The sequence below is a fragment of the Chelmon rostratus genome, chromosome 19 (genome assembly GCF_017976325.1).
Source record: "Chelmon rostratus isolate fCheRos1 chromosome 19, fCheRos1.pri, whole genome shotgun sequence".
Lineage (NCBI taxonomy): Eukaryota > Metazoa > Chordata > Actinopteri > Chaetodontiformes > Chaetodontidae > Chelmon > Chelmon rostratus.
Genome location: NC_055676.1, coordinates 13,179,684 through 13,204,495, shown reverse-complemented (window position 1 = coordinate 13,204,495; position 24,812 = coordinate 13,179,684). Strand labels below are relative to the sequence as shown.

The 24,812-nt window shown below is 45.4% G+C and overlaps 1 protein-coding gene across 1 annotated transcript in view; it reads left to right on the top strand.

Moving 5' to 3' along the window:
* The first annotated feature begins 6,657 nt into the window (after positions 1-6,657).
* Positions 6,658-24,812, top strand: part of unc5c (unc-5 netrin receptor C) — a 109,945-nt gene continuing 91,790 nt past the window's right edge. The window contains exon 1 of the mRNA XM_041959809.1: positions 6,658-7,171. Within this exon, the coding sequence (XP_041815743.1) occupies positions 7,054-7,171 (118 nt within the window). The 5' untranslated portion in view covers positions 6,658-7,053. The remainder of the gene's footprint in view (positions 7,172-24,812) is intronic.

Here is a 24,812-nt window from a genome sequence, read left to right as displayed (position 1 = left end):
TAATTTATGCTTATCCACATGTGTGAACTCTTTGTATTCTTGTGAAAAAGGGGGAAAAAAGAGAAGCCGAAGATGAAACAAAGAATTTGCTGTCAGCCCGCTGCTCTAGTTTACAGCCATGTATTTCACCCAGAGCCAAAGTCCCACCTCCGCCTCTCACTGTCCTTGACACACTTACCCAAGGTGGACACGCTGACCCCATCAGCTGGTGCTGTACGCTTCCCATAGGGGGCCATAACACCCGGCACCCCTACAGCATCTATCTCCTGGTCCCATGCGCCTCTGTGTGGCCCCCTTCAAATGCCTTGGGCTGTCCCCCCGACAATTCTCTCTCAAGGAGTGATTAATGCCTGTTTACTTCAGAAAGGCCAAACCATTTCCCCGGATGGGAGGTGGGGACCGTAGAGAAGGAAAAAGAACAAGGAGGGAAGAGGAAACGGAGGGGGATGAAACAGATGTATGGACGGCCGACTGTGAGACGCTGCAGCGCTGTGCGAGCCGAGATGAGCAGGAGATAATCAGAAACTATTATACAGTTAGCAAAGGCCATGCAGGAACCTCTGCGGACCTGAGTCAGAGCATGCCGTGGAAAGAGAGTAAATACTTTTCTTCGAGGATGTACTCAGTGTTTATTAAACAATGAATCACAGGCGTCCCGTGACTGCCTTGTGGATATTGTTGTGCTGTTGAAATGCCGCCGGTCCAGGCTGTTATCTAAGTGTTGACGTCTTTTGAGTGAAAGAAATTGCAGGAACTTAATGAGCTTCAGTTTCTTGGCAAAACTCACAATATGATCAGAAAAATGAACGCATCCTACTGTATCTGACACTTAGTTGCAAGAAAAAGGGAGGAAACAGCGGACAAACAACTAATTTATTTTTATTTCTCCGGGGATGAACTTTGCACCAGCATTTTTTCCTAGCATGCTATCTAGAATCAGTAAATTGGCAGTGCATATGGATGAGCAGTTGGCTTGTGTGTGACCCGCTTGTGTTTGGCACTGCGTCTTGCGTTGCTTTTGATGTTTATGTGATAAAGAACTGTGCCTGAAAGGGATTAATGAACTACCACTACTACTTCTGCAACAACTGGGCTTACTGCTAACAGTAGCTGTGAATCTTTGGTCATATTTCTGCTCAGATTGTGATGTCTACTTGGCTCAGATCTGATCTAGGACGGTTTGGACAGATACTAAACAGAGTGGAGCTTAAAGCTTTGATCCAGAGGCACACGGCACAGCCAGGCCTGGGCAGTGGAGAAGATATAAGATGTGTTGTTGGGGAGATATCTGGTCTGTGGCGCAGCGGGTTTCTCACCTTCCTCCAGGCTGAGTGTTCAGATGAGAAGTCTGAACTATCAGTGGCTGGTGCACAGGGTCAAAGTCTGGCTTGCTTCAGCAGTCACACTGGAGCAGCCCTGGTGGTCTGCAGCGCACCAATATAATCAAAGCCAGCGCTGTCTATGCGGTAAGTACAAGCAACATTAACAAACCTTTTCAGGCTAGGAGCTCAGCAGAAATTTAATTTCTGTTCAACATTCAGGTGTATTGGTGTATTGTATTTCATTTCCATTTTCTGCCTAGAGCCATTCTCTCAGTAGCACATGCCCCATGTAAAATATTGAAAACCCTGTGCCTCACTCTGCTGAAACACTATCTGAAACAAGAAAATAATGATTAAATGAAACATTCCCCATGTTGACATGCTCACCGGTTGTGTAAAGTTCATTAATTTTATAAGGCCAACAAATTACTTCAGAAAGATTCTTTTAAACCAAGAAATGATTTTGAGCCTGCATGACACAAAAATTAAGAAGAATTAATTCCACGCGCACACACACACCACCAAAAAAAACAAAAACAAGCTTGTGCAGCAATTGTGTAACTGTCATGTTGAAGCACACTCCTGGTGGCAGCAGCGTCTTTGGCGGTGTGTGTTTTACAGGGTGACTCACAGTCGTGACGGACAGGCAAATCGATATTTTGACTTTGGCCACTGGTTTCTCTCTTACGGGAGGAGCAACGGTAATGGAAGAGGACTGTAAATAAGTGGAAGGTTCTTGACAAATGAATCCATTAACATTTGCCTGTGTCGCCTGGTGAGCAGATTTGCTGTTTTATGGAGCAGGAAAAAAGAGCTAGTAAATCTGAGGGCGCTGTAAGGGTGAGGAGCTGAGAGCAGGCTGGGGAACACATCTCCCATGATGCAGCACTTTATCTCTCTCCCAAATGGCATCTTTATCTGCCTAAATTAAGTTTTGATTCCTTGCCACATACGGAGCTGCAAATCACTTTTAATACTGATATCAAGAGCAGCAGTAAAGTGTGCCCAAAGCGATGGAAAGCAGCTTTATTGTGTGGCACACACTGCCGACACCACCATTCACTGTGTCTCTGTGGCTCACAGTAAAAAAGAAAAAAAAAATCCCAGCCCCAAACCAATGCTTTGTGTGCAAATCATATTATTCCATTTGTCATCATTCACATTCCTCTCTATCCCACAGCTCTGCACACACAGTAACTTGAGCTATCTACCTGTAACTCTGCGGATGAGGAAGAAGGATACCCCTAAAGGTGACTTAATTTATAGCTGTGATTAATTTCCAATTCCATTTTCACACAGCGATGTTTATCTTTAAAATTAGAAAGAAGCTGAGGCCTATTTGTGTGTGTGTGTGTGTGTGTGTGTGTGTGTGTGTGTGTGTGTGTGTGTGTGTGTGTGCGGTGGTTGGAAGGGGGATGGGTTGAGGAGTGAGCACGACATACAAACTGCATTAAATTGCTTCTGCATTATCATCAGTCTGCCCACATATCTCTCTGTTTGTTTGTCTGCCTGTCAATCTGTCCGACTGTCTGTCGCTCGCTCTAATTGATCAACGGCCTGGCGGGAGAGACGGCGGTCTTGTGAGCGCTCGGCAGGAATACAGGATGTCTGACATGTGCAGTGCTGAGAAACGTATCTCTCAACAGAGGATGAAGAGTGCACGCAGCAACGAGACTGAGAGTCTACAGCCTGAGTGAGGCTGCACTTAGGCACAGCGGTGCATTGAGCTACATGCTAACTCCGGCATGCTAACAAGCTCACAATAACAAAAGCAAATTTTGTGGCAGGTATAATATTGAGGGTTGCAATCTTAGTTGACCATGCTGGCATACTTACACTTGCTAATTAGATACAAAGTACAACTGAGGCTGATGGGAATGTCAATTTACAATTGACAATTTAGGATTAAGACCTTTTTCATTCAGTTTCATGGGTTGTTCTCAAGGTGGTCGAGACATTTCAAAAATGAGAAATGTCAACCTCTGTGAGATAATTCACAGGTTAAGTGACTGTTAGTGGCCTGAGATGAAAACTACAGGAACACCAAAGCCTCTTTCCCATTCAAACTAACAGCCACTGGTAACATATAATCCACACTTCTACACTGTTCCCAAAAAGGCGCTGAATCTGACACTTCACACATGATATAATTCAAATTGGGTATGCTTCTCCCTTTTTGGAGGCAATAAAGAGGAAAAACATAGACTCGGTATCCATCTTCTTCCAGTGCAAGCAAACAGCTGAGTGACTCAGACTGTGAGTCACGTGTAAATAAAGCATAACGCATGCAGATGAAGGTCAGGGGTTCGGTCGCTCTTGAACTGAAAGCTAAAGTGGACAAGATGTTTGATTCAAGTGACTTTTAGCCTGCTGGGGTTGTTCGCTCCAGACGCTCCACTTTCCAGCGTCTCAGACACGGCTGCCCTCCTGGGGTTGTCCTGCACTACAGTGTCAAGTTTCCTGCGAGACTAAAACATCCATCTAGCGGCAAGCCTGTGGGCAAAAATGCTTCTGTATTTGCTGAGAGGGGCATGTTAACAATCTGGGGGGCATTTACGCCTCAGTATTTCCGTGATATCCAGGCTTTTCACTCCTCGCACACACGCCATATCCTCTCTCAAAAGCTTACACAGGTCAGCAGTGAGTGTTTTTAGGTTACATGAATGTTTGAAAGACATCGCCTCTCTTTCTCTTATTCATTCTGTGCAGAAAACATAGCTATCACTCCTTCTGACTAGATACAGTCATTTTCAAATATGATGCCGCTCAGCTGCACAGAGAGACAGTTAATAAGAAATGTAAACACAGTTTTAAACCTTGACTCGGCCACTTTGGACCCAAACAAAAGACAACATAGAATATGTGACTGTTTTGCTAAATAAAGCATTTTGATTGGGTTCTGCGAGGTAAATTTGTCAGGTTTTGAAATTACATATTGCAATTTAGCTCTTTTTATGTTTCATATCAGTGAGAGGTAAAATGAATTTAAAGAGCGCATCATAACTAACCTGAAATTAGTTCGAATTCACACCCTTTAAAGATGATTCCACAGTGTTTATGCTTTGTTGAACTGCTCACAACAGAAGGAGACGGAAACAATGGAGGGGATGTGATAACTTAAGCAGGCTGAGAGCTCAGGGTGTCACTGCTTTCAGAACCGGCACCACGGACAAGTCAGAGGAGAATGGCAAAACTTGTTCAAGTTAACAAGCCACGAATAAATGACAGCTCAGTGCAACAGCAGTGTGCAGAAGGACATTTCAGAAAGCACACATCATTTAACCTTGAATTGGATGGGCTGCAGCAGCAGAGGGTTACGCCACTTTCCACTCCAGTCAGCAAAGAACAAGAAAATGAGGCTACATGAGCCGTCGGCAGAACTGCAAGCCTGAAGAGGAGAAAATAAAGCGTGATCTGACTAATCCTGGTGCGCAGCGTGACATGCTGGTGTCAGTGTCAGGATGTGGCCTTCGTAGCCCCGGTGCTCTATTCAAATGGATACATGCAGGAAGATAAGATGTCACTTCACATGCTGCAAGATTGTTTTAGGAACATGACAGTGACCTCAGTTTTCCTCCCATAGCTTGTGCACTCTTCATATCTCTACCAAACAGAGCACCTTTGGGATGATGTGGAATGTGTTGATAGCAGAATGAAAGCATCACTGTGGAGTCAGCATGGACCGAACCTCCCCGAGGAGCGTTTACAGCACCTTGTTGAATCCATGCTTCAATGAAATGGCAAAAGGAGCTCCTCATTTAACTCATACTGTTCGTTATGTAGCCATACAATGTGCAGTATATTTTTGGGGACCAAAAAGCACAGCTATCTCTTCCATCCCAGTCAAGAATAAAAGCAATTTCCTTGCATATCCTGCCTAAAATTGAAATGCCAGCAAGATGACAGCTGCCCATTGACATGACCATACATTAAAAAAATGGTGGTGAGGGGAGGAGAATACCAGGCTTCTTAAATTAGATTCATATTTTAAAAGTTATCATGTTTCATTTTGTGGCAGAGATAGTGTCAAGCTCATATTTCACATTAATCATAAAGTATCGGGGGCATTGCCGAGACATCTGTCATGCATATGTAATTACTCATCAGCCTTTTATCAGAATCACTGGAACAAGTTTCCCCCAGCAAAGCAAAAGTGTGTGCGTGTGTGTGTGTGTGTGTGTGTTCAAGAGTATGCCTGTAAGGCTGAGATCATTATTGATCAGGCTTTGTGACATGCTATTACTACTGCTAAATAACAATTAGAGTGGCAGAAACAAGGGCGAGTGCAGGGCCCAGTCAGATAAATTATTGCTTCCTGTTGCAGTGCCTGCGCTAAATTAATGAGGATTTATGTTCTCAAAATACACAGAGAGGCCAGAAAACGGAAGCACCTGTTTGCAATACACACGGGTGGAATGCAGGTACATTTACTCCAGTACTGTACGTATAATCACGAGTATTTCCATTTTCTGCTGCTTCTACTGCGCTACATTACTCATTACTGATTACTTTGTCTTGAGGCTCCTTATAAGCACAACCTAGTTTGGGCCCCATGAGTTCAAAGCAGTTTCACCAAAGAGACATTTCTAAACTTCTCAAATTGTTTCACTTGAATATTCGAGAGAGATCAAGTGATCCCATATTTCATAGTGTACCCATTGGAGGGAACAAAACCCCTTGGTTGGAAACCACTGGGCTAAACAAGCCAGTGAAAACAGCAAATCAACCAGCTAAAATAATACGGTTTAACTGAATAAAATGAATGCATCAGTATGCATAATGTAATAACGTTATACCTAATAATATATCAGTCACAGTGCAGAAGGAGTCCATATTTTTACATTGTAGTATTAGTAGGATCCTTCCTTCATCACTTGCAATGCAGTAGCCCTGCAATAAATACTACATTACTTAAAATATTATTTTATGTTTATTGTTAATTTATTCTATTTTTTCAGGCTGTGGCTCATGAATGGTTTCAGAAATGCTCTTCAGTTAAGGTAGAATAGAGGAACCAAATGCAATAAAATGCGAAATTATTATTTTTTCTTTAAGCCACAGAGGACAGAGAGAAAAGCTGCTTTATGGCTTCAATGATTGGCATGTACGCTCAACCCAAGGCATTCCATCAATCACGGATTTAATAGCCGGCATCCATTCCCCGCCGCTGTCCGGGCCAGGTTTTGGTACAGCGCCGCCACTCGCCGGAGCACTTGGATTGGCTGAAGGAGCAAGGTAGCCCGCAGAGACTGCTCCTTCCCCCGGCTCAGTCCCGTCAGTGGAGCGCGAGGCGCGGCGCGCACACACACGGCTTCACACACACCGCATGCACGCGTGAAAGGTGCGACAGGGAGACGCTCACCGGACGACTTTTGGTTTTGGTGTGGGACTAAGCGGAGCATGAATCTGCCGTCAAGACATCGATCCGCATCTGTAGACAAACCAAGCGAACGTTTGAGGGGGGGAGCAAACGGAGACAGATTTTAATGCAACATCCTTCCTGGCGGAGGGCGATGCACACGCCTCTAGTTCCGTGAACTGTCACAGTTTTGTATGACCGCAAAAAACACAGCGCTGGATCTATTTCCCGCAGAGCCTTTCCTTTTGCGCTCGGGGCTGTGAGGGGTGAGATCTCGACCGCGGCGCGCAACGACGAGCGACGACAGCGCGTGTTTGAGCGCATTTTCTCAGTGACTCGGACTTGCCTCAGAGCGGAGTTTGACTCCTCATCATGGGGTACGGTGCGCAAACTGACAGAGAAGGAGGAAGAGTGCCGAGATCCTCTCCGGAGATGCTGACCGTGTCCTGGCTTTTGCTTTTTCTCCTGGTGGATGTCGGCGTGGCGCAAGGTAAAGTTAAAAGCCTATTTCTGACCCGTGAACTTTGCTTTGCTCTCGGTAAAAGTTCTTTATACTCCTAAAGGCTGCAGCACGGGTGTAGAGAGCAGGAGGATCCACCTGAATCGAGTTTACTCACACTTTCAAAGTGAATAACCACAGTTCATCCACCTTCTGGCGTTATTTGTAAGATTAAAGCACAGATCCAGCTTGTATCCAAGCAAGCAGGCCTGCAGCCATCCACTCCATTTAATGTGGGCTAAATATGAAGACATGGCAAACCACCAGCGCTTCTCTGGATAAACATGGTGAAAAAGCAGCACACTTTCACTCAGGAGACTGAATCATGCTTATTTCAGTAGTGGCAACCACAGCTGGCATTTCTAAATAGAATCAGTCGCACTATCGCATCTGTTTCTCCAAGAAAAGAAAACGAGAAGTGCTGATGTGCTCCCAGCAGAGCTTCCATTGAGATGCCATCAAAAATGAAATGGAGCTCGCATTCAGGCTGCTGTTCTGCATCTCCCCAAACTGATCCTTAAAGATTGTCATACACAAAATTAAAAACGGTCTTGCACATGAAAAACATGAGAAAAATTGGATTTAACCCAGTCTGAATCATAGTTAAAGTGGAACATGCAGACCATTCTTTACTGTAATTATTATGAACCAAACTGGATTTAAATTCTGCCCAGTTTTGCCTGGACATCGCTCGCACTGTGAAAACCTTTGAGATGAGAGTGCTCGTTCTGTTTCCAGAGCTGTTTGATTTCCAGGTTTAAAGAGTAATTTGAAAGAAATATGAAATATTGGGTAATCTTGTTCTGGCACGAATAGTTTCCTTCCAAAATAAGATGTCCTGTCTTTAAAAAAAGGCAGACTCTAATGATGATCGGTCTAAAGCAGCTACTAAAAGCTATTAAATTGTGTTGACCTTTGCTATTGAATAATCTGTATGTTTGAAATACAGAGTGGTGTGATTTGGGGAGGCAAATTTTCATTTTCAACAGAACACCTCACATATAATGACTATATTTAACTTTAACCAGTGAGCACATTTTAAACCTTCAGCGTGTCGTCAGCCTTTTTCCTTCGAGTCGAGTCTGCTGAGAGATGTTTTCTGCAAACCGTAGTAGCTGTCACTTACGGAGAGCATTGAGTGAGCGCCACAAACACCTGAAGCCACTTACTTGATCTGCTCTCTCCTGAGTGGGATTGTCTGTCAAACAAAGCGGGCCATAGGAGGAGTGTCCGCGTGTGTGTGAATGTTCAGTATGTGTTTGTGCATGTGTGTCAGATGCCGTGAAGCGTGCGCGCCTCTGGAATTAAGGTAGGTGGTCTGCCTGCTCTTTCTGGAATGAACCGTGGCTGAATACTGTCACGAAACGGGAGGGGGAGCGAGCAGACAGACCTCCGCGAGGGAAGACCTGCAGTAGCACATTTAGCAGACGTTTATTTTTTGGTTGTTTTTTTTCCAAAAGTTAAGGCTTTGCTGCTCGCGCGAGAGCAACACAAGCCCAAATCGGAGGTCCAAGCAACATACAGTAGACGGGGAGGAGGGTCTGTGAGCAACCTTATCTAGCTGCTCCAGACCTTCATCTCACTGCTACATAGTTAATGAGCGAAGGAGCGAGAGGAAGAATGAAAAACAGCTCAGGTCCGGTTTCTGAAGGGCAGGGTGAGATGACATAATACCCATTCCAAACCCCCGGAGGGCCTTGTGTCATTGACTAAATGGGAATACGAACAAGGTCCTTCTCTGTCCATTAAGAAGTCGATACACCAGGAGAACATTGTTTGAGACTAATTAATGGGCCCCGCTATTTTTGGGCACTGATGAGCTCTACACGTTTCCAAATCGCTGGAGAGTCACTTCTTCAGCGCAAAACTACTGGTGATTAAAGTGGCTCACTTACCCGGGCACTCCTCGTAACGCCACCCCCTCTCCTGCGGGTTTTGTTTTGAACACATCCCAAATAGTTGTGTACTTAGGTGCATTTCGTCTGACTGTTGCAGTTTATTTTTACTTCCCGACTTTGCCTTTTGAGAGGGCTCGCTCTCATCCCATCCTACAGGCAGGAGTGAGCTCTGGGAAATGAGAGTGCTCATTAACCTGCTGAACTCTTGACAAAGGAGACAGGTTGAGACAGATATAAGCTGGGAGCTGCCAGAAAGGTAGCCGAGAGCTGTGTGACAGTAGCTTGATTGGAAACCCTTGGTGCAAGAACAGATGTACTTCTGGTATTTCCAGCACGGCGCGGCACTCTGTGTGCAGGGTCCGTATCTGTGTGCGTGCTGTTTTAAAAAAAGTTGATGGAGGATGTCAAGTTGTTGTGGGAATACAGGGAAAACTTCCTCGTGATAATGTGAGGAGGAAGAAAAAACTGTTTAAAACAGTTCTTCCTCTTCGGGGGAAGTGGATTTAAACGTTTGGTGCTAATGGGTGAATCTGAAATGTTAGAATTTTTTTATCCATGAAACAGACCAATTAATTAAATAGAGAGCTACATTTGCTTTATTGATCCCACGTATTACATTTGCACACATGTTGGAGCTTCTCTTCAGGATTGAAAAAATATTCCAAAGCTTTGTATGTCAAATGTAAGATGAGAGTTTTCTTTATTGGTTTCTTTTTTTTATTTCTAAGGCTGGCCCACAGTATACCTCCACACTGACATTTATATAGTGTGTCTCTGTTGGGCAGTGGACAGTTTGGATATAAAGTCCAGCCCAGGGTGCTGGCCTTCCTGGGATTACTTCAGTTTTTCCACAATGCTGCTCTTATGTCTCTCTCTTCCTCTTTTACTCTCCCTCCATGTTCCTGTCTCTGCCGTTTCTCCACTTTCCGATGATGTGCCCTCTGAGGATTGTACCCGGAGTGAAAAGTTAAAGGATCCTTATTATATATGGTTACAGAAATATCATGACTCGCTGCACAGTAGGACGTTTTTCTCCTACTTTTCGCGTAGCGCAGTCCCTTTCAGACCGACCTGAGCGCCGCTTTAAGAATGCAGGTATAAGCGAATGTTATTTCTATCATTATTATGCTAACAAGCTTCCCTGTGGCCTGACAGCTGGCTCCTCGGGGGCCACTAACACTACAGCCATTGCGGTCATTCTATAAACAGGGCCTGTATGCACAATGAGCACATTGTGCGCAAGGAGCAGAACTTACACATTACCTCCTATCATAGCTCCTCGCCGGCGCCCATGAGCTGGCAATATGACACAGTTGCACTCGGCAATTTTATGTAATTGAAAGGAATTAAGATTCAGAAACACGCTCCCCTCGGCGCAGGTGAAGGAAGAGGGCAAAGTAAACAGTGTGTACAGTATGGTCTGACAGTGCTGAGAGGGGTCAGAGGTGTGTGCTGGTCGCTCGCTGAGCCACAGAGGGAGCGTGGTAGTGAGTGATAATTACTGTGAAAAGTGGCTGCTGAGCTCGCTTCCCAGCTCCACTTGATGTCATATACTATTGTTGGGAGGGCAAAAAATATACATGGGACTATTTTGGGGCCGGGAACGGTTCTGCGGTCATCTGGCGGATGACATCTTTTGTTGTGCCAGTGCAGGCGAGTCCTGTTACTGTCACTGTAGCCATGCAGGATTTCAGAAATACTGAGGTCACAGGTTCAAATTCCCCTTCGGTGCAACTGAGTTCACATCAGAAATGTTTGACTAGCCACCAAACACGCCTTTGAAATGTTTGGATTATTTCAGATTTTAACTTTGCTAATTTATTCAACTAATTCATCTCCTTTAGTAATGGTTTGAATGCCATTTCAGAAAGCCCCCCCACACTGTGTGGCTATAACACTGATGGAGAAATTCTCAAATCTTTTATTGTGTTTGAGTCTCATTTAGCCGAAAACCAGTCAAATTTGAAGATAATCAAGCCTAATCAGCTTTGAAAACCCACAATGTTTAATTTGTGTACAGTAACAAAATGTGAACAGCTCCCCAGGTTGTTAAAACCAACCAAATTCCTGGGAACAATACAGAGAACATAACCTCAGTATCAACAATGCTCCTGATGTTTAGGTGCCTTGCTGCCAAGCATGCACCAGATGTGAGTGGTTCGTCCAAACAATTTTAGTGTTTATTCAGCGTATTTATGCTCTCTGACCAGCCTTGTGGAAGGATGCCTCTTCCAGGAAATAGTTTGGCTCACCAGATGCAGTCTGTGGGTATAAGCCTGCCATTGGTCGCCTCTTTCAGGCAGCCAATGGCAGGCCATTTTTAAAATCCTTGTCGCTACAAGCTAGCAATCTACAGGCTGAAAATGGCAAGTTACCCCAACTCTAAATACGAATGTAAAGAAGCCAGCAACCTTTTGTTTTGCACAAATGTTCCACCAAAATAAGCCCCCCCCCACGACACTATTTTGCCAGGGCGCCATCGCTGCATCCTGGTTTGCACTGCCGAGACAGTTTTAATTGGTCTGAATGGCAAACCAGATAGATGTGGCTGTGCAGGACTACCAGTAAAGTAAACCTAAAAGCTTTTCTTTTCCTAATGAGGTTTCTATTGGAGGTTTCCTTTCCATTTTTATTTGTTGCTCTCATATTAGAGGTATTGCAAATCCATTTCAAACTAGAGCTTTGCAAAATAAACTTGCCTGTTGGGGAGCGTACAGTAACATTGACTTCAGATTCCTGTGTCATCTCCATCGTCTCCCTTCCTTCCAGAGATGCAGACAGGTAAAGAGGTGCAGTGGTAAGACTGAGAAAGGGGGTGATCGCAAGGACACAAAGGAGGCGAGCGGGACAGAAAGATTAGTGGTGAGGAGTGGAGATGAGAGGGAGCTGGAGGCAGAAGTGGAGAGAGAGACGGGTGAAAGCGAGATATGGAGCGAGGACAGGGACGGACAGGGGAGGAGAGGAGTGTGTCATTAATCACCCTGTGTGACACTCTCAACTACAGGGGAGCTTCACAGTGCAACATTCACTTCTATTAGCAGTCCATTAGCAGAGCTCGGCACAAGTAGCAGCACTTGACAGGCAGGCCTGTGCCAGAAAGTCTGACCTGTGTCTCGACACACTGTGTTCCGCGCCACCTAGACGGTGCACGCGTGTGAGAGGTTTTGTGAGAGCAGGGTGAGTCAAAGTGCACCACAGGGCGTACGGTTCTCTGACACATTGCAGCAAGTTTTGCTTTTTAGGGCTGTGGACAGCAAATGAAAATAATTGTGTAAAAGGTTCCACTTTCAATTACGCTCCCGGATGAGACAGGGCGTAATGATTGTAAAGATGAGGATGATGGTTGTGGTGGTGACCTGATTTTTCCACCTGTGATATCCCCTCTGCCAGAAAATGGCTCTTCAAAGTTGAGATGGCTGATGCATTAGAGGTACAGTCATTTCTCATTCAAAGGCTTGTTGGCCTCTTACTAGCCAAGAGCCCTGTGATTACAGGATCTCAGCCAAGGGGGGAAGGGGGTGTGGACCACTGTCCCTGCTCTTGATCTACAGTTCATTTATGATTCGGGATCAGAGCCGACAGTCAGAGAATCAGGGGTTGAGGTGGGGGAGGACAGAGCCAAAGGGGGAGAGAGAAGTGATTACGAGTTAAGTGGCCCTTCTCATGCCATTATAAGCAGCAGGGCTGACAGAGCACATCATGAGTGAGTGTAAGTACACACTCCACTCCTGCCCTTTAATTTGGCACCATGCCCCCCCCCCAGTGCTCAACCACTAATGTCCTTCTGCATTTTTGTGTTCATAACAGGAAATAAGTCAAGGACATGTCATTACAAACGCAGGTAAATGGGAGTCGCTAAAAAAATAGTAGATGGAAGGAACTTTAATCCTGATAGTCCTCACTGTGTTTTTGTTCTATAGTTATGATCTTTTACATTTCCTCATCCTGATCATTTAGTAAGATCCTATCCATATGTTACATGGCGTGATAATTGTCAGCATTTCAGAATAATTTAGCTGATGTAATCATCTGTGCACACAGCAAAAACTAAATATCCTGTACTGTTGCCATACATGCTATTCTACCTAGCAAAGAGGATTAAGGCACAAAATAGATGGAGTTAGGGGGGATTTGGGAGAGGAATGCCGGTACTCTTATGTATGCACACACACTATAAAACGCTCAAAGTGCTGATGAGCAGTAAAAGGCAGAGTCGGTGGGAGTGCTGTTATTTCCCCAATGTCCTTTACAGTGTTCCCTGCAGTCTTGGTTCCCCGGCCCAGCGTGGTGCAGGGAACAGCCTTGGTGACTGCACAGCGAGCGCAGTCCTAACACGGCACGGCGAGATGAGAGGCGCTCCGACGGTAGGCCGAGAATTTAGGCCAAGCATGCCCTGCATGCAGGTGGGAGATAATCCTATCGTAGCTCAGTTGTTGCATGTCCATGGGGCCGAGAAGCAGCACTGCTCAAAGTCAGGGAAGTAAATGTTCCTCCAAAAATTGAGGGCTGGTCTTAAAGGAGAAGTTCAACATTTCGGGAGAAGCGCTTATTTGCTCTCTTCCTGAGAGCTAGATGAGACAGTTGATACCACTCTCGAACATGAAGCTTCAGCAAGCAGTAGTTGGCAAAATATGCCTCATCAGTGAGGCGTTGGAGGGTGGATTTAGTGCTTCTAGGGGGTTTTGCCAGAATTTCATATGTAATTGTGAAAGCAATGGTGAAGAAAACGTTTTGAGGAAAGTGTAACATGTTTCCGTACCTTCAACCAAAGCTACTGTTGATCCCATAGACATCCAGTAATTGAGTGAAGCTCAGCTAATCTCACCTACCTCCCTGCATATTTACGGTACGTAAGTATAGTTCATTCGTTAAATAGCAGAAATTCCAATGAAATGAACAATTACTTTAAATGGTTTTAAAGGAATCACATTGTCGCTTCAACAGCTAATGGGATAATTCAAAAAACAGCATTCTTAAAACCGTCTGCGGTGCGGATATCGTCATCGCAAGGTGCTCTCAGTCCTCTGCTCTGTCGCCGGCGGGACACCTTTGATATTAAAGCCAGGCTATATGTTCAGGTCTGATGAGAACGGCCAATGTACCACTGAGGCGGTAATGAGTGAGATGATATCAGTGGTGACTCATAACACCTGAGTCATACACGCAGTGTGGAGGCTTTGGCAATCACCTGAATTTCTCTATGGAAATCCAGCCCACTCTCCAGAATGGAAATACAGCTGCTACCCCCCCGGTTCCGACTCTGATTGACAAAGCTAAACCCTTAATCCTGGCTTTGCCCTGTCTTGTGCTCAGAGCCGGAGCCTCACGAGTGGAACGGGACTAAAGCAAATATATAAAAGCCCTCCTGAAGAATGGGAACAGTATTTATCTGTAATAAGTCATTTTGTAAGCCGGCGTATATGTTGTGAAGTGGAGACATCCACATTCGCGTTTTATGTACCTGCAGGCTGAAACGTTTGCTTCATTTTTGCTGTTGTCACATCTCTGCATTGTGAAGAGGGGTGGTGGTTTCCAGACGCTGCACTAATGTCTGGTTGGGGAGGGTTGTGGTCTATGTATGTCAGCAGAACAGAGAGAGGGGTGAGGAGGGGAAGGGGGGCAGGTATGGGACCACTGAAACATGAGAGCAGGAGACCCACGCTCCCCATTTCCTGTCTCCACTTTATCAGCATCTTGCTCTCTGTTTTTTTTTGGCGCTCTTAAAGCATCCGATGAAAGCCTTGCCACAGATAAATGTTTGTGCCTCCTTGTTTTTTATGGGCCTCAAATGAGGGACTTCATCCGCCCGCCCCGCCCCCACCCCCCCCACCCTCGGCTCCTTCATTCCCTCTTTTGCTCCATTCCTGTGTCTGCTTTGAGATGCCACAAGAGAAGTTACAGCCTCTGGTTTACATTACGGTTCCTTAGAGATGGGCTAAAAGGACAATGCTTGTGCTTGTTCTTCTAGAGGAATACATTTTTACAAGACATTAGGGAGAGGGCGCAAGAGGCGGTGGATTATTCCACCATGTTGCATTTGTTTTCACTTTGTAAGAAATAATTATGTCCCTGTATAGATGAATTCAGTTAGATCTGGGGAATGTGAGGCGATTTTGAAAAGAAAACTCATAGCTGTGTCCTCAACAGTCTGCACTCTTTCACCTCTTATCACCTCGTGCAATGTTTTTCTTCTGACTCACAGAATTCGCCGGGCTTCTGTTTTCTTAGCTTTAGTGTTGTGTATGTGTGCGTCCTTGTGTTTGTCTGCATATGGTGGCAGAGCGTGCTTATGCGCGCGCGTGTTTATTCAATAATAACAGAGTCCGAGAAAGTCTGTTTCAGATAAATCTGTGTGAATACCAGACCATTCATCCCCAGGAAATCAATCTTTCTCATAATTCCCCTCATTTTTCTTCCATCTGTTATCTACAGAGCTGCCAAACAGACTTTTAAACAGAGCAGACCATTACCAGAGGGCAGAATTAAATGTGTGTCAGAATGCCAGCCTGTAAAGTTGTTGTTTTTACTGAGTTAAATGAGGTGCTAAATTAAAGCTTCACAATTGGTATGCGCTGTGTGATTAATCCCTCTCCTCCACCCTCCGTGCACTCCTGTCGACAAGAGCGGAGAAGAGTCAAAATTTGTGTTAAGAGTCAGGGATGTTTGAAAAAAAATTACGCCGCTGAAATCACCCTCGACTGTCGAAGGCGCGTGATGAATGGGTGTTTTTGTCTGTTTTTGTGTAATTACTCCGCGCAAGTCCCAGCAAACACCGTGGAATTCATCGGCAGCATCTTGAAAAACATTTTGTTTCCACAGTCAAAGCAAAAGAAGAGTTAACCGCCCAGCCCCACCATTATCACTCCTACCAACCCAACACCCTACTGCGTGACCTCTTTTCTTCATTTTGGGCTTTGTTACTGTGAGTCCAGTAATGGCTTGCAACTCGAGATTGCTGTCGGGTGTCAGCACTTTCCTGTGTTTGTACAGCGTGTGTTTGTGAGCCTCTGTGTGTGTGTGTGTGTGTGTGTGTGTGTGTGCCATATCTCCATGATCAGTCCCCGGTGACCTAAGTAATAGCAGACAGTGTTTAACTGGGGCAAGCTCAATGGGTCTCATTTAAATGGGGCCCAGACAGAAGCCCCACAGTGAAGGGTTACTTTATGACTCCGAACATGTAAAGCACGCTGTCCTAGCCGCTACAATTTGTGTGCTTGCTAGAGAAGGCGAACTGTACTGGTTTCTTCTTCTCCAGGAATCTGTCAGGAAACCAAAAAGCACTGCTAACATTCAAAAATCTGCCAAATTAGAGGGTTCCACATGGAGAATAAGTGGCTGTGTTGTCTTTGATTTGTAAGCATTCTTCAGTTAATGAGTACTATGGAGATGAGGTTGATTATGACAGAAAGCAGTCTGCGCAACTCCGAAAGTTCACCGCTGTAAATGTCAGAATTATTAATGAGCTCCAAGTGTCAGTCCCTGCGTGTCCTACATGATGTCCTAACATGAAAGGATTGAACACAGTCAAGTGTAGCCGCCCTCCAATTCACAATATTCCTGCAGTGCAGTGCATGCATGTCATCATCAGCTGAAAGAGCGCTTGCTTTAATTCACTCGGAATTATGTATTGCACAATAAAAGCACGTCTTCGAGTTGTGTAAGGGATTGGCAGGAGAGGAGCGCTTCCAGCTGTGCATTTGCCCCTTTTCAAGGAGCTAACCAAACAGTAGGCAGAAGGTGAATAATGGATGTTGTTGTGATGATTGCTCTGAAATGCAGAGAGAGCGAGAGAAAGGGAAAAAAAAATGCAGGTTTTCCTAAACCAGGTCAAATGTCTGAATTGGCCCTACTTTGTACACAGATGAGCATCTTCGCTCAAGAATTCCCGCTGTAAACACAGGTCCTGTTGGCTGTTTAACATCCGCAAGCCCCCAATCTGTTCAGGCGTGGAACCCAAAACACTGGGACAGACATTTACTGTGGTGTGTGCTGCCATCGGACCTCCCTGAGCCGCATGCAGTTCTGCCGCGACATGGAGGATCAGTTCCTGCATTTACAAATACCTGGTGCACGGCGAGTATTACTCCTACTATCATTAATAGGGATCAGAATGAATGATTCGTATTTGCGCATAAATATTTTTATTGGTAGTGTCAGGAGTTTACTGGGGTTGTGCCGACCTACCCGTGAGTCTGATGGGGAGTGTTGCTCACTGGAAGGTTTTAGCAGAACTGCTCTCCCTTAAGTCAAGTTGATGGAGAAATGAGACCTCCATTTGGAAAAAATGACCGAGCCTAAGATGACAGGCTTGTTTCTCTAATTCCAGACCTCTATAAACTATGACCCCATACAGTACACCAGCTGCACTGGAGTCAGCACACCAACTGTAAACTGATACACCATAATGGCTTGCTGCAGATATGCTGGAGCATGTGCAGCGGAAACCGATAATTCAGCGGTGACACACCACGCATAGGGGTTCCCATGGTTTTTAGGCTGACGTGAGGTAAGCTGATCTGTCAGGTAAAAGCAGGAGGGGTGGGGGTTACATCGGAGAGACATGGAGGGGGAGGGCAACGCAGAGTGACCTCTGTTGTGTAAAGGAAGGAGCAGTGCGCCGGTAAATCATGGCTCCCGATGAGTTTCCTTCAGTAGCTGCTTGTTTAAATTCTGCCGTACGCGTTCTGCACGTCTCACATTGAGAAAGCTGCACATTACTAAAACATGGTATTTTACTTCTTACAAGTCTGCAATGTCTTACTGCCGTTCTGCAAACCGCTTTTTTTCTTTTTTTTGTTATCACTGTTTCTCCATGCCAAATGTTTTATTTAGCAGCCTGCTCCAGCACAAGACCCCGCCAACCAAAGCAGTGATACCGGCCAAAGGAAGAGGAGGTGGAGACAGGGAGCGGAATGACACAGAGATAGTACAGCCGCTCTTAAGCTGCGTGGCTTTCACCCGCAGGATGAACAGCCCGGGAGCATCCAGGATTCAGGCACATTAACCCGCGGCTATTCTGGGCTGCTTTGTGTGGCTTTTTGTTTATGGAAAAGAGGCAAAAAATCTGGTAAACAAATGCAGCGGTGTTGAACAAACAAACGTGCTGTAAGGATTGGGCAGCTTTGAGAATTACCAACTCAGATATACGCATATTTCCACCCCCCCTTGCAATTTCTTGGGAAATTTGACCGGGTAATCTGAACCTTATTGTGTTGCTTTTCTGTGAAACACCAGATACCGGCACAACCTGGTTTCGGTTTTGACTGCCATTTTTTCTCGTTGGCAGCCGTTTCCACCTTGATTGAATTTGAGGGCGAAGGCATGAGAAACTCAAGCTGGAATATTTACACTGTAGCTTCCATTTTGGTTCGTTTGCCGTTGTTTGTTTTAATAAGAACTTGACAGAATGCAGCAGACTGTCGGAGGAATTTCGACGGGGCATGTCAAATCCAAGGAGTGTCGGCGGTCACTCCGTCGACACGCTCGCCGCCTGGAGTCAGCGGTCATGGAGTCAAATGGATTGGTCAAAGTGGTTCTGACGCGCACAGGCGCGTAACGCGGGCCGGACGAGTGGGAGGACAAAAGTGATCAGGGCTTTGATGGATGTGTCACAATGAGGGGATGTAGCTGTCTAACATCTATCAGTGGTTAAAGATTTTCCCTGCTCGGCCTGTCACATCCAACTCCACTCTTCATTTCTATTCTTCTCTCCCTTTGGCTCTCTTCTCTTACTCTATTAGAAGAAGCTGGGTGTCAAATGGAAAAGAAAAAAAAACTATCAGAGCCTACAAAGAGAGTTTTTGTAAAGTCGTGCAAAATTATTTGTGACTATGTGCCCCCCTCTCCCATTACATGCAGACAGTGTGTATCCTTTGTATCCGGGTGGTCTCTTTGGAGTGAAGCAGACTTTATAATTCAATAAGCTGCAAACAGAAATAGAGCCCCCCCCCCCTCTTAAAACTCACTCATCTCACTTCAGTGATACAATTACCAGCCAGGCTGCACTGGCCATCTTGTTGTGATTTTATGTGTTTACATGGGAGGGAGGTGTTTACTGTGGAAACTGTGCCCCCCTCCTGCTGCCCATTTAGCTACTGGAGAAAAAGAGCTGCTGTGAGATTTAATTTATTTAGTGTCTCTGGGAGAGAGTTATAATGATTCTCTAACTAGCATTACGACTGTGTCTTCCTGAGTCCTGTTCCCTTGGGACGAGTGGCTCCAGCTTCGGTGAAAAACAGCCATAATGTCTCTACATGGGCACAAGGACACATGGATGAACGTGTTTGTACGTGAGGGGGATATATAGCATGTTCTCTCCAGTAATAACTGAAACACGGTGCGTGAAATACTTGAAATATAGGCCATATGCAGATTTGTGTTTGAGCCACAGTATGTTGAAAATTTCAAACTTACCACAGCTTTCTTATTCTTCAAAATGCTTTAAAATATATGTGATCGTGAATTATTTATCTACTTTTATATAATACGCGCTATTACCACGGTGAAGTTTAGCAACAGACATAAAGTCTGATCTCTATAAGAGGTTCTGAATTCATGAAAGGAAAAGATTTAAAAATATGACCAAAGTAAAGTACTTTAAAAATACATACTGTAACATCATCGAGTATCAATAAATTATATGGACTTATTTGTAAAATTTCCTTTTTTATGTAGCACCATGCAGTCCATAAAGAGAAAAGGGGGGTAAGTATTTTCTGAGTGATTGCATCCACCATCAGTCTCTTCAATTGACTTTTCAAAAGAGCAAAATCCAATCATTTGTTTTCCATTTCATATTTTTGAGTACTCCTCCACCGCCGGCCTTGTGTCATCTCGTTGCGGCGGCATCCTTGTGATAACATTGCCCGACTAATCTCGCTGATGGTCACATTGTCTTTTCAGGCCCCAGCACTCTGTTTTATTGGTGTAGCATTATGCACAGTGTTTTGACCATTGTTTACTCCACAACATGCCACTTGTTATCTCCTGCAGCAAACGGCCGTGTCTTTACCAATCTCATCTGGCTTTTGTCTACTTCCCGTTTTTCCACTGGATGTGCAGCCATTTAGTGCAAGGGTCAGGGTTGTAATTGACAGCCACCACTAAACAAATCTGCCCGGCTCGGCGGTAGACCAGCCCCACCTCCCGTCCCCTCCCGCTACTCTAATCTAACTAATGCACCCATGTGTGTGCTGGAAAGTGAATTAAGCATAGAAAACTCAATACCTGATCCATATGACAGAGCTGCCTGCGTGCACATTAGCAGTTTCTCTGCAGCCTCTGTAATTGTATTACACAAGTTGGCCGCTCTAACGATCAGGCCTTACACACACTTACACACTTACACACACTCTCCCTGTTGTCGTTAATCGCTGCCTTCGCTGGCCCCGGAGGCGTGCAGCGGGCCAAGAACAGAGCGATCGAGAAGGGGGATGATGAGGCGAGTAGTTCAGCCCTCCCTCAAGGCTGACATGAAATGAAATCATAGTCTGTGTCTCTCTCTGCGTGTGTGTGCATGTGTGCTCTGAAGTTGTTATATTGTGCTGCATCTTTTGTTTTTGTCAGACTCTCTGTGCATGCCTCTTTGCCTTCTAATCAGTGCCTTTCTGCCCCCCCCCTCCCGCTGTGGGCCCTGTCTGTGTTTCTGCCTTTCGCGTATCCCCACCGCCTGCTTTCTGTGTACTGTCAGCAGTCCAGCCTCTTGCCAGAGACCACAGGGTGATAAGATGAATTTACACTCTGCTCTCCTCCCTACTAATCTCCCTTGACCTATAGAGACCTATGCAAGGTTACAGAAATATATCTGAGCGAAGTACAATTTGTGCAGCAGATAAGGGGTGGAGTAGATGTAATAAGCAATATATATGATCACATGATGCAGTAAACACATACCTGGGATGATCTTCCTCCTTAAAGACTTTTTTTTTTATTGGACTTTATCACTGAGAGCCCAGAGAGAGGAGGAAGATAGTGAGGAGAACAAAAGGACAGAGAGGGTGATTGAAGGGGTTGTTGTGTTGATTTGCTATGTGTTGCCATGCAGGCAACCATTTGCTCTGGCCTCACTAATGGAGACTTCAGTTTGAATCCAGGGAGAAGCTCTTTAAAATTTTATTCCTTCTAACAGGCTGATTTATAATGATGAGCCCCAGACTCTTTCCACCGCAGCAGGACATCACAAAGAACCCTGGGAAGCGAGGGAACTATATATAGCGAGACCATGAAGGGACTTGCTACAGGCATGGGAGAATGCAGCAGATAGATGGTGAAAGATGACCTCCCCGCACAGCCCAGCTCAAGGCTGACAATGTATAGATGCACTGTGTTGTCCAAGAGACCTCTATATAGCCACTAAGGTCAGCCCCCCATATTCCCAGCACCCGGGGTCCATTGATACCCTACCTGCCAGATGACACCCCATGATCCTGCGCCTGAGAAGAGGACAAGTTTGTGTGCATGTGTGTGTGTGTGTGCATGTCTGAAAATCCCTCGGGGAGGACTTGTCAGAGAGCAGGTCATCAGATATGCCCGTGCGTGTGCTCACCTCCTTGTGCGTGCGCACTCACGTTTGGTTGTGTGTGTGTGTGTGTGTGTGTCTGCGCACATAACAGGGGAGGAAAGGGGGTAAAGAGCCGGGACGGGCAGCTTTATCATGCTTATCTGAAAGGTCACTCCGTCATTGTCGGACTGCACTTTACAGATCCTCCCTGTGGCCACCGCACGGCAAACTGATCCTGGGGAGACAGTAGTAGGAAAGGGTCGAAGGAGATCAGGTCAGCTTTGAAATCTTGCACCAGTCTGAAGGAAATTTTCACAAGTTGGCAGAGGAAAATGCAAATGAAAGCGCGTTTCCAGCAGCTTTGATTTGCAACAAGGTTACGTAGCACTTGTAACTCATCTGTGCCTCGCCGCTGACTCTTATTTCATGATATTCCAGGATTTCTTTCCCTCCTAATAAGGCATTTTATGCACAACCTCTATACATGTATATATGGGTGGTAGGAATATACCGCTCCCTTCCCACTCATCTATATGTATGCAAACATTTAACGAGAAACAGAAGCAGAAGCATGTAGTTGGTTTTTAATATTTTTTTAGATTTAGTTTTTATGTTCACATTTCATGCAAAGACAGCAGAAAACCCACCTGTTCTGTGAAACTGAGGAAAAAAGATGGAGCAACATCAAAAAAAAATAAGTGTGAGCCCATGAAGGGTTTAATTAGGTTTGGAAGCACAATTATCACTGGAGTGAAAAAGGTGTGGAGGTAGGGATTGGCCCTCCTGTGTCTACTGTGCACAAGCCAAATCTCTGAGCGACACTAATCCTACTGGTTCTGCTGGTTATCCCTCCTCCTCCCGTCATCCCTCGGCAGGTATCCCTCCCCTGCCAAAGGTCTTTCTCTGACATCCATCCCCTGTTTTTCCCATTCATCCCACCTCATCCCCTCCTCGCCCGCCTCTCCTCTGGCACTGTTTGTTTTTACTGTTGTGTCTCAGTGACATTAGCCGCAGTAATCCAATTGAAAGCTCCTCAGACCCGGAGCCGGGTTCTGTGGGGTTGTGGCGTTTCCATGGGGATCGCATGGATTCCTAATTAAGCTCATTAAAGCTTGTTATTAAAGCTCGTTAAATCTCATCCTGACACTGTGGCGCAGCTCCTGGTGTCTAACTTTACTAATTCATACACTAATGCCCCCGTGCACACATACGCACACTTCCAGGCGTGCACGCTCACACACAGAAGTCACCAATATAATGCACTTTGGTGGGTGTAATTAAAGCGCTCAATAAGCCCTGGGGTTTTCCCTACTCCTTATTTGAACGGAAGGTGACGCATAAGGTTTTTTGTGATCGACCAAACTCCAGTGTTTGTACTCACACAGAGTTGATGCGAGCGAATAAAAACGTAGAACACTTCCACGGCATCAGCAGAGACAACATGAATGAGGTCAGGGGAATAAGGAATACCTCACTTTGCTTTTCGCTCTCACACACACACACTCAAGCGTGTTACCGTGCGCCCCTTGACCTCACTCCGAGTTTGCACGTCAATTCCAAATATTGTTCTTTGGCTGTGAGGGGAAACAGTGAACCATGATGTTTTTGGGGTCTTCAGGGGGCTGAGCGGAACAGTGTGTGAGTGTGTGTGGAGAGAGGGAGAGTGAAGGGGGGGTGTGAGAGAGACGCCTTTCACAACCTGAATCATGCCTTTGATGCTGACTGGCCTTGACATCAACAATGTGGCCTTTCACAGCCCTCACCCACCTCTGAGGAGCTTACCAAGAACACACACACATGCAGTCTTTCTCTCTTTGTCACTCTCTCTTTAGTTTTCTGTGTTTATTTATTTTTTTTGTAGCTGTTTGTGCCCGTTCACAGAGACACAGCACTTTACCCGGAAATTGAAGTGAAAAAAAAATCTAAAAGGAAGAGGAGGAAGTTGTTACAAGGAAGGAGCGAAAAATAGCGCCAGATTCTACGAGAGATGATCGTTCTGCATTTTCTCAGCGGAACCAATGAGGCTCAAAGATCTTGTTAAGTCCTTTGTAGAAATTACACTCGAAACACCAGAGAAATGAAAAGATATTGGGATGAACATAGTGGAGAGTGGAGTCGGTCAGAGCCGGAGGGACGTACGAGACAGTGGATTTCTGAAGTGCCCCCTCACAATGCTTTGTTTTTAATTCCAGTCAAGTCGCTCTACCGCTCTTGTCATTCCTTTGACATGAAAAGGACTTCAACCCTCGGAGTCTTTTAAATGTATCCTGTGTCACAATGACTGCGGTTAAACAGTCGGCCTGTAAATGAAGTCCATACCAGATGGATGCTGAAACGCCCGGGTCCTCTGAAGGGAGGCTCTGAAGTATGGCTTACAGAGGGACATCCATCATTGACATCATTGCTAATTTTGGTGACACATTCAGCAAAACATGCCCAGCTGTGTGTGAAAGAAATACATGAAGTCAGTGTTTCCGTGCAATTTTTTTCTCTCTCCATGCTTTTCAACAGCTTACAAAAGCGGACGCTTATATCAAACATGTGTTTCTTGAACGCTCGCTGTGTGAAAAGAATCAACTCTGATTACGCTGACAAACGATGTTTCCAGATGTACGTCAGGCCGGGGGAACACCAATTCTCCGGACTTAATCTTTGCTTACTCTGGGCACGCTTTGATGGACCTGTTCGCATTAATTAGCATTAGCACGCCAATAATGTGCACACATTATGGCGCGTGGTGCAGAGAGACATTTACGGAGGTCGACACAACTTGACAGAGGTGAAGATCTGTCCCCAGGGCTGTGGCCTTGTGCGCGCTGTAATGAGATAATATGAGAGTGCAAAGATGACACTGACCTGGGGATTGTGCTTCCCAATCACACAGCAGTCCAGTAAGTGGAGATACTTATAAAGATGCATGCTGTAAAAAAAAAAAAAAAAAAAAAAAAAGAGAGAGAGAGAGACTCTTTCCAGTTTTTTTGTTTCCACTGACTTCTCTGCAAAACCAACAAGAGGCTAGCGGTTAGGACATTAGCTCTGTCTCCTCTGACGCTCTCAAGTTAAACACTCCTCACAGAGCATGCTATTTCCTGAAGATGAATAGTACTCTGTGATGAGGGGAGCTAAATGCATCCAGTCATTTCCCCTGGAGCACGAGTCTGTGTTTAGGTGATGGGTCGAGCTAAGGATGTGGGCAGTCGCAGTACGGCCGCTTTGGTGCCTTGCTGCCTGCTTC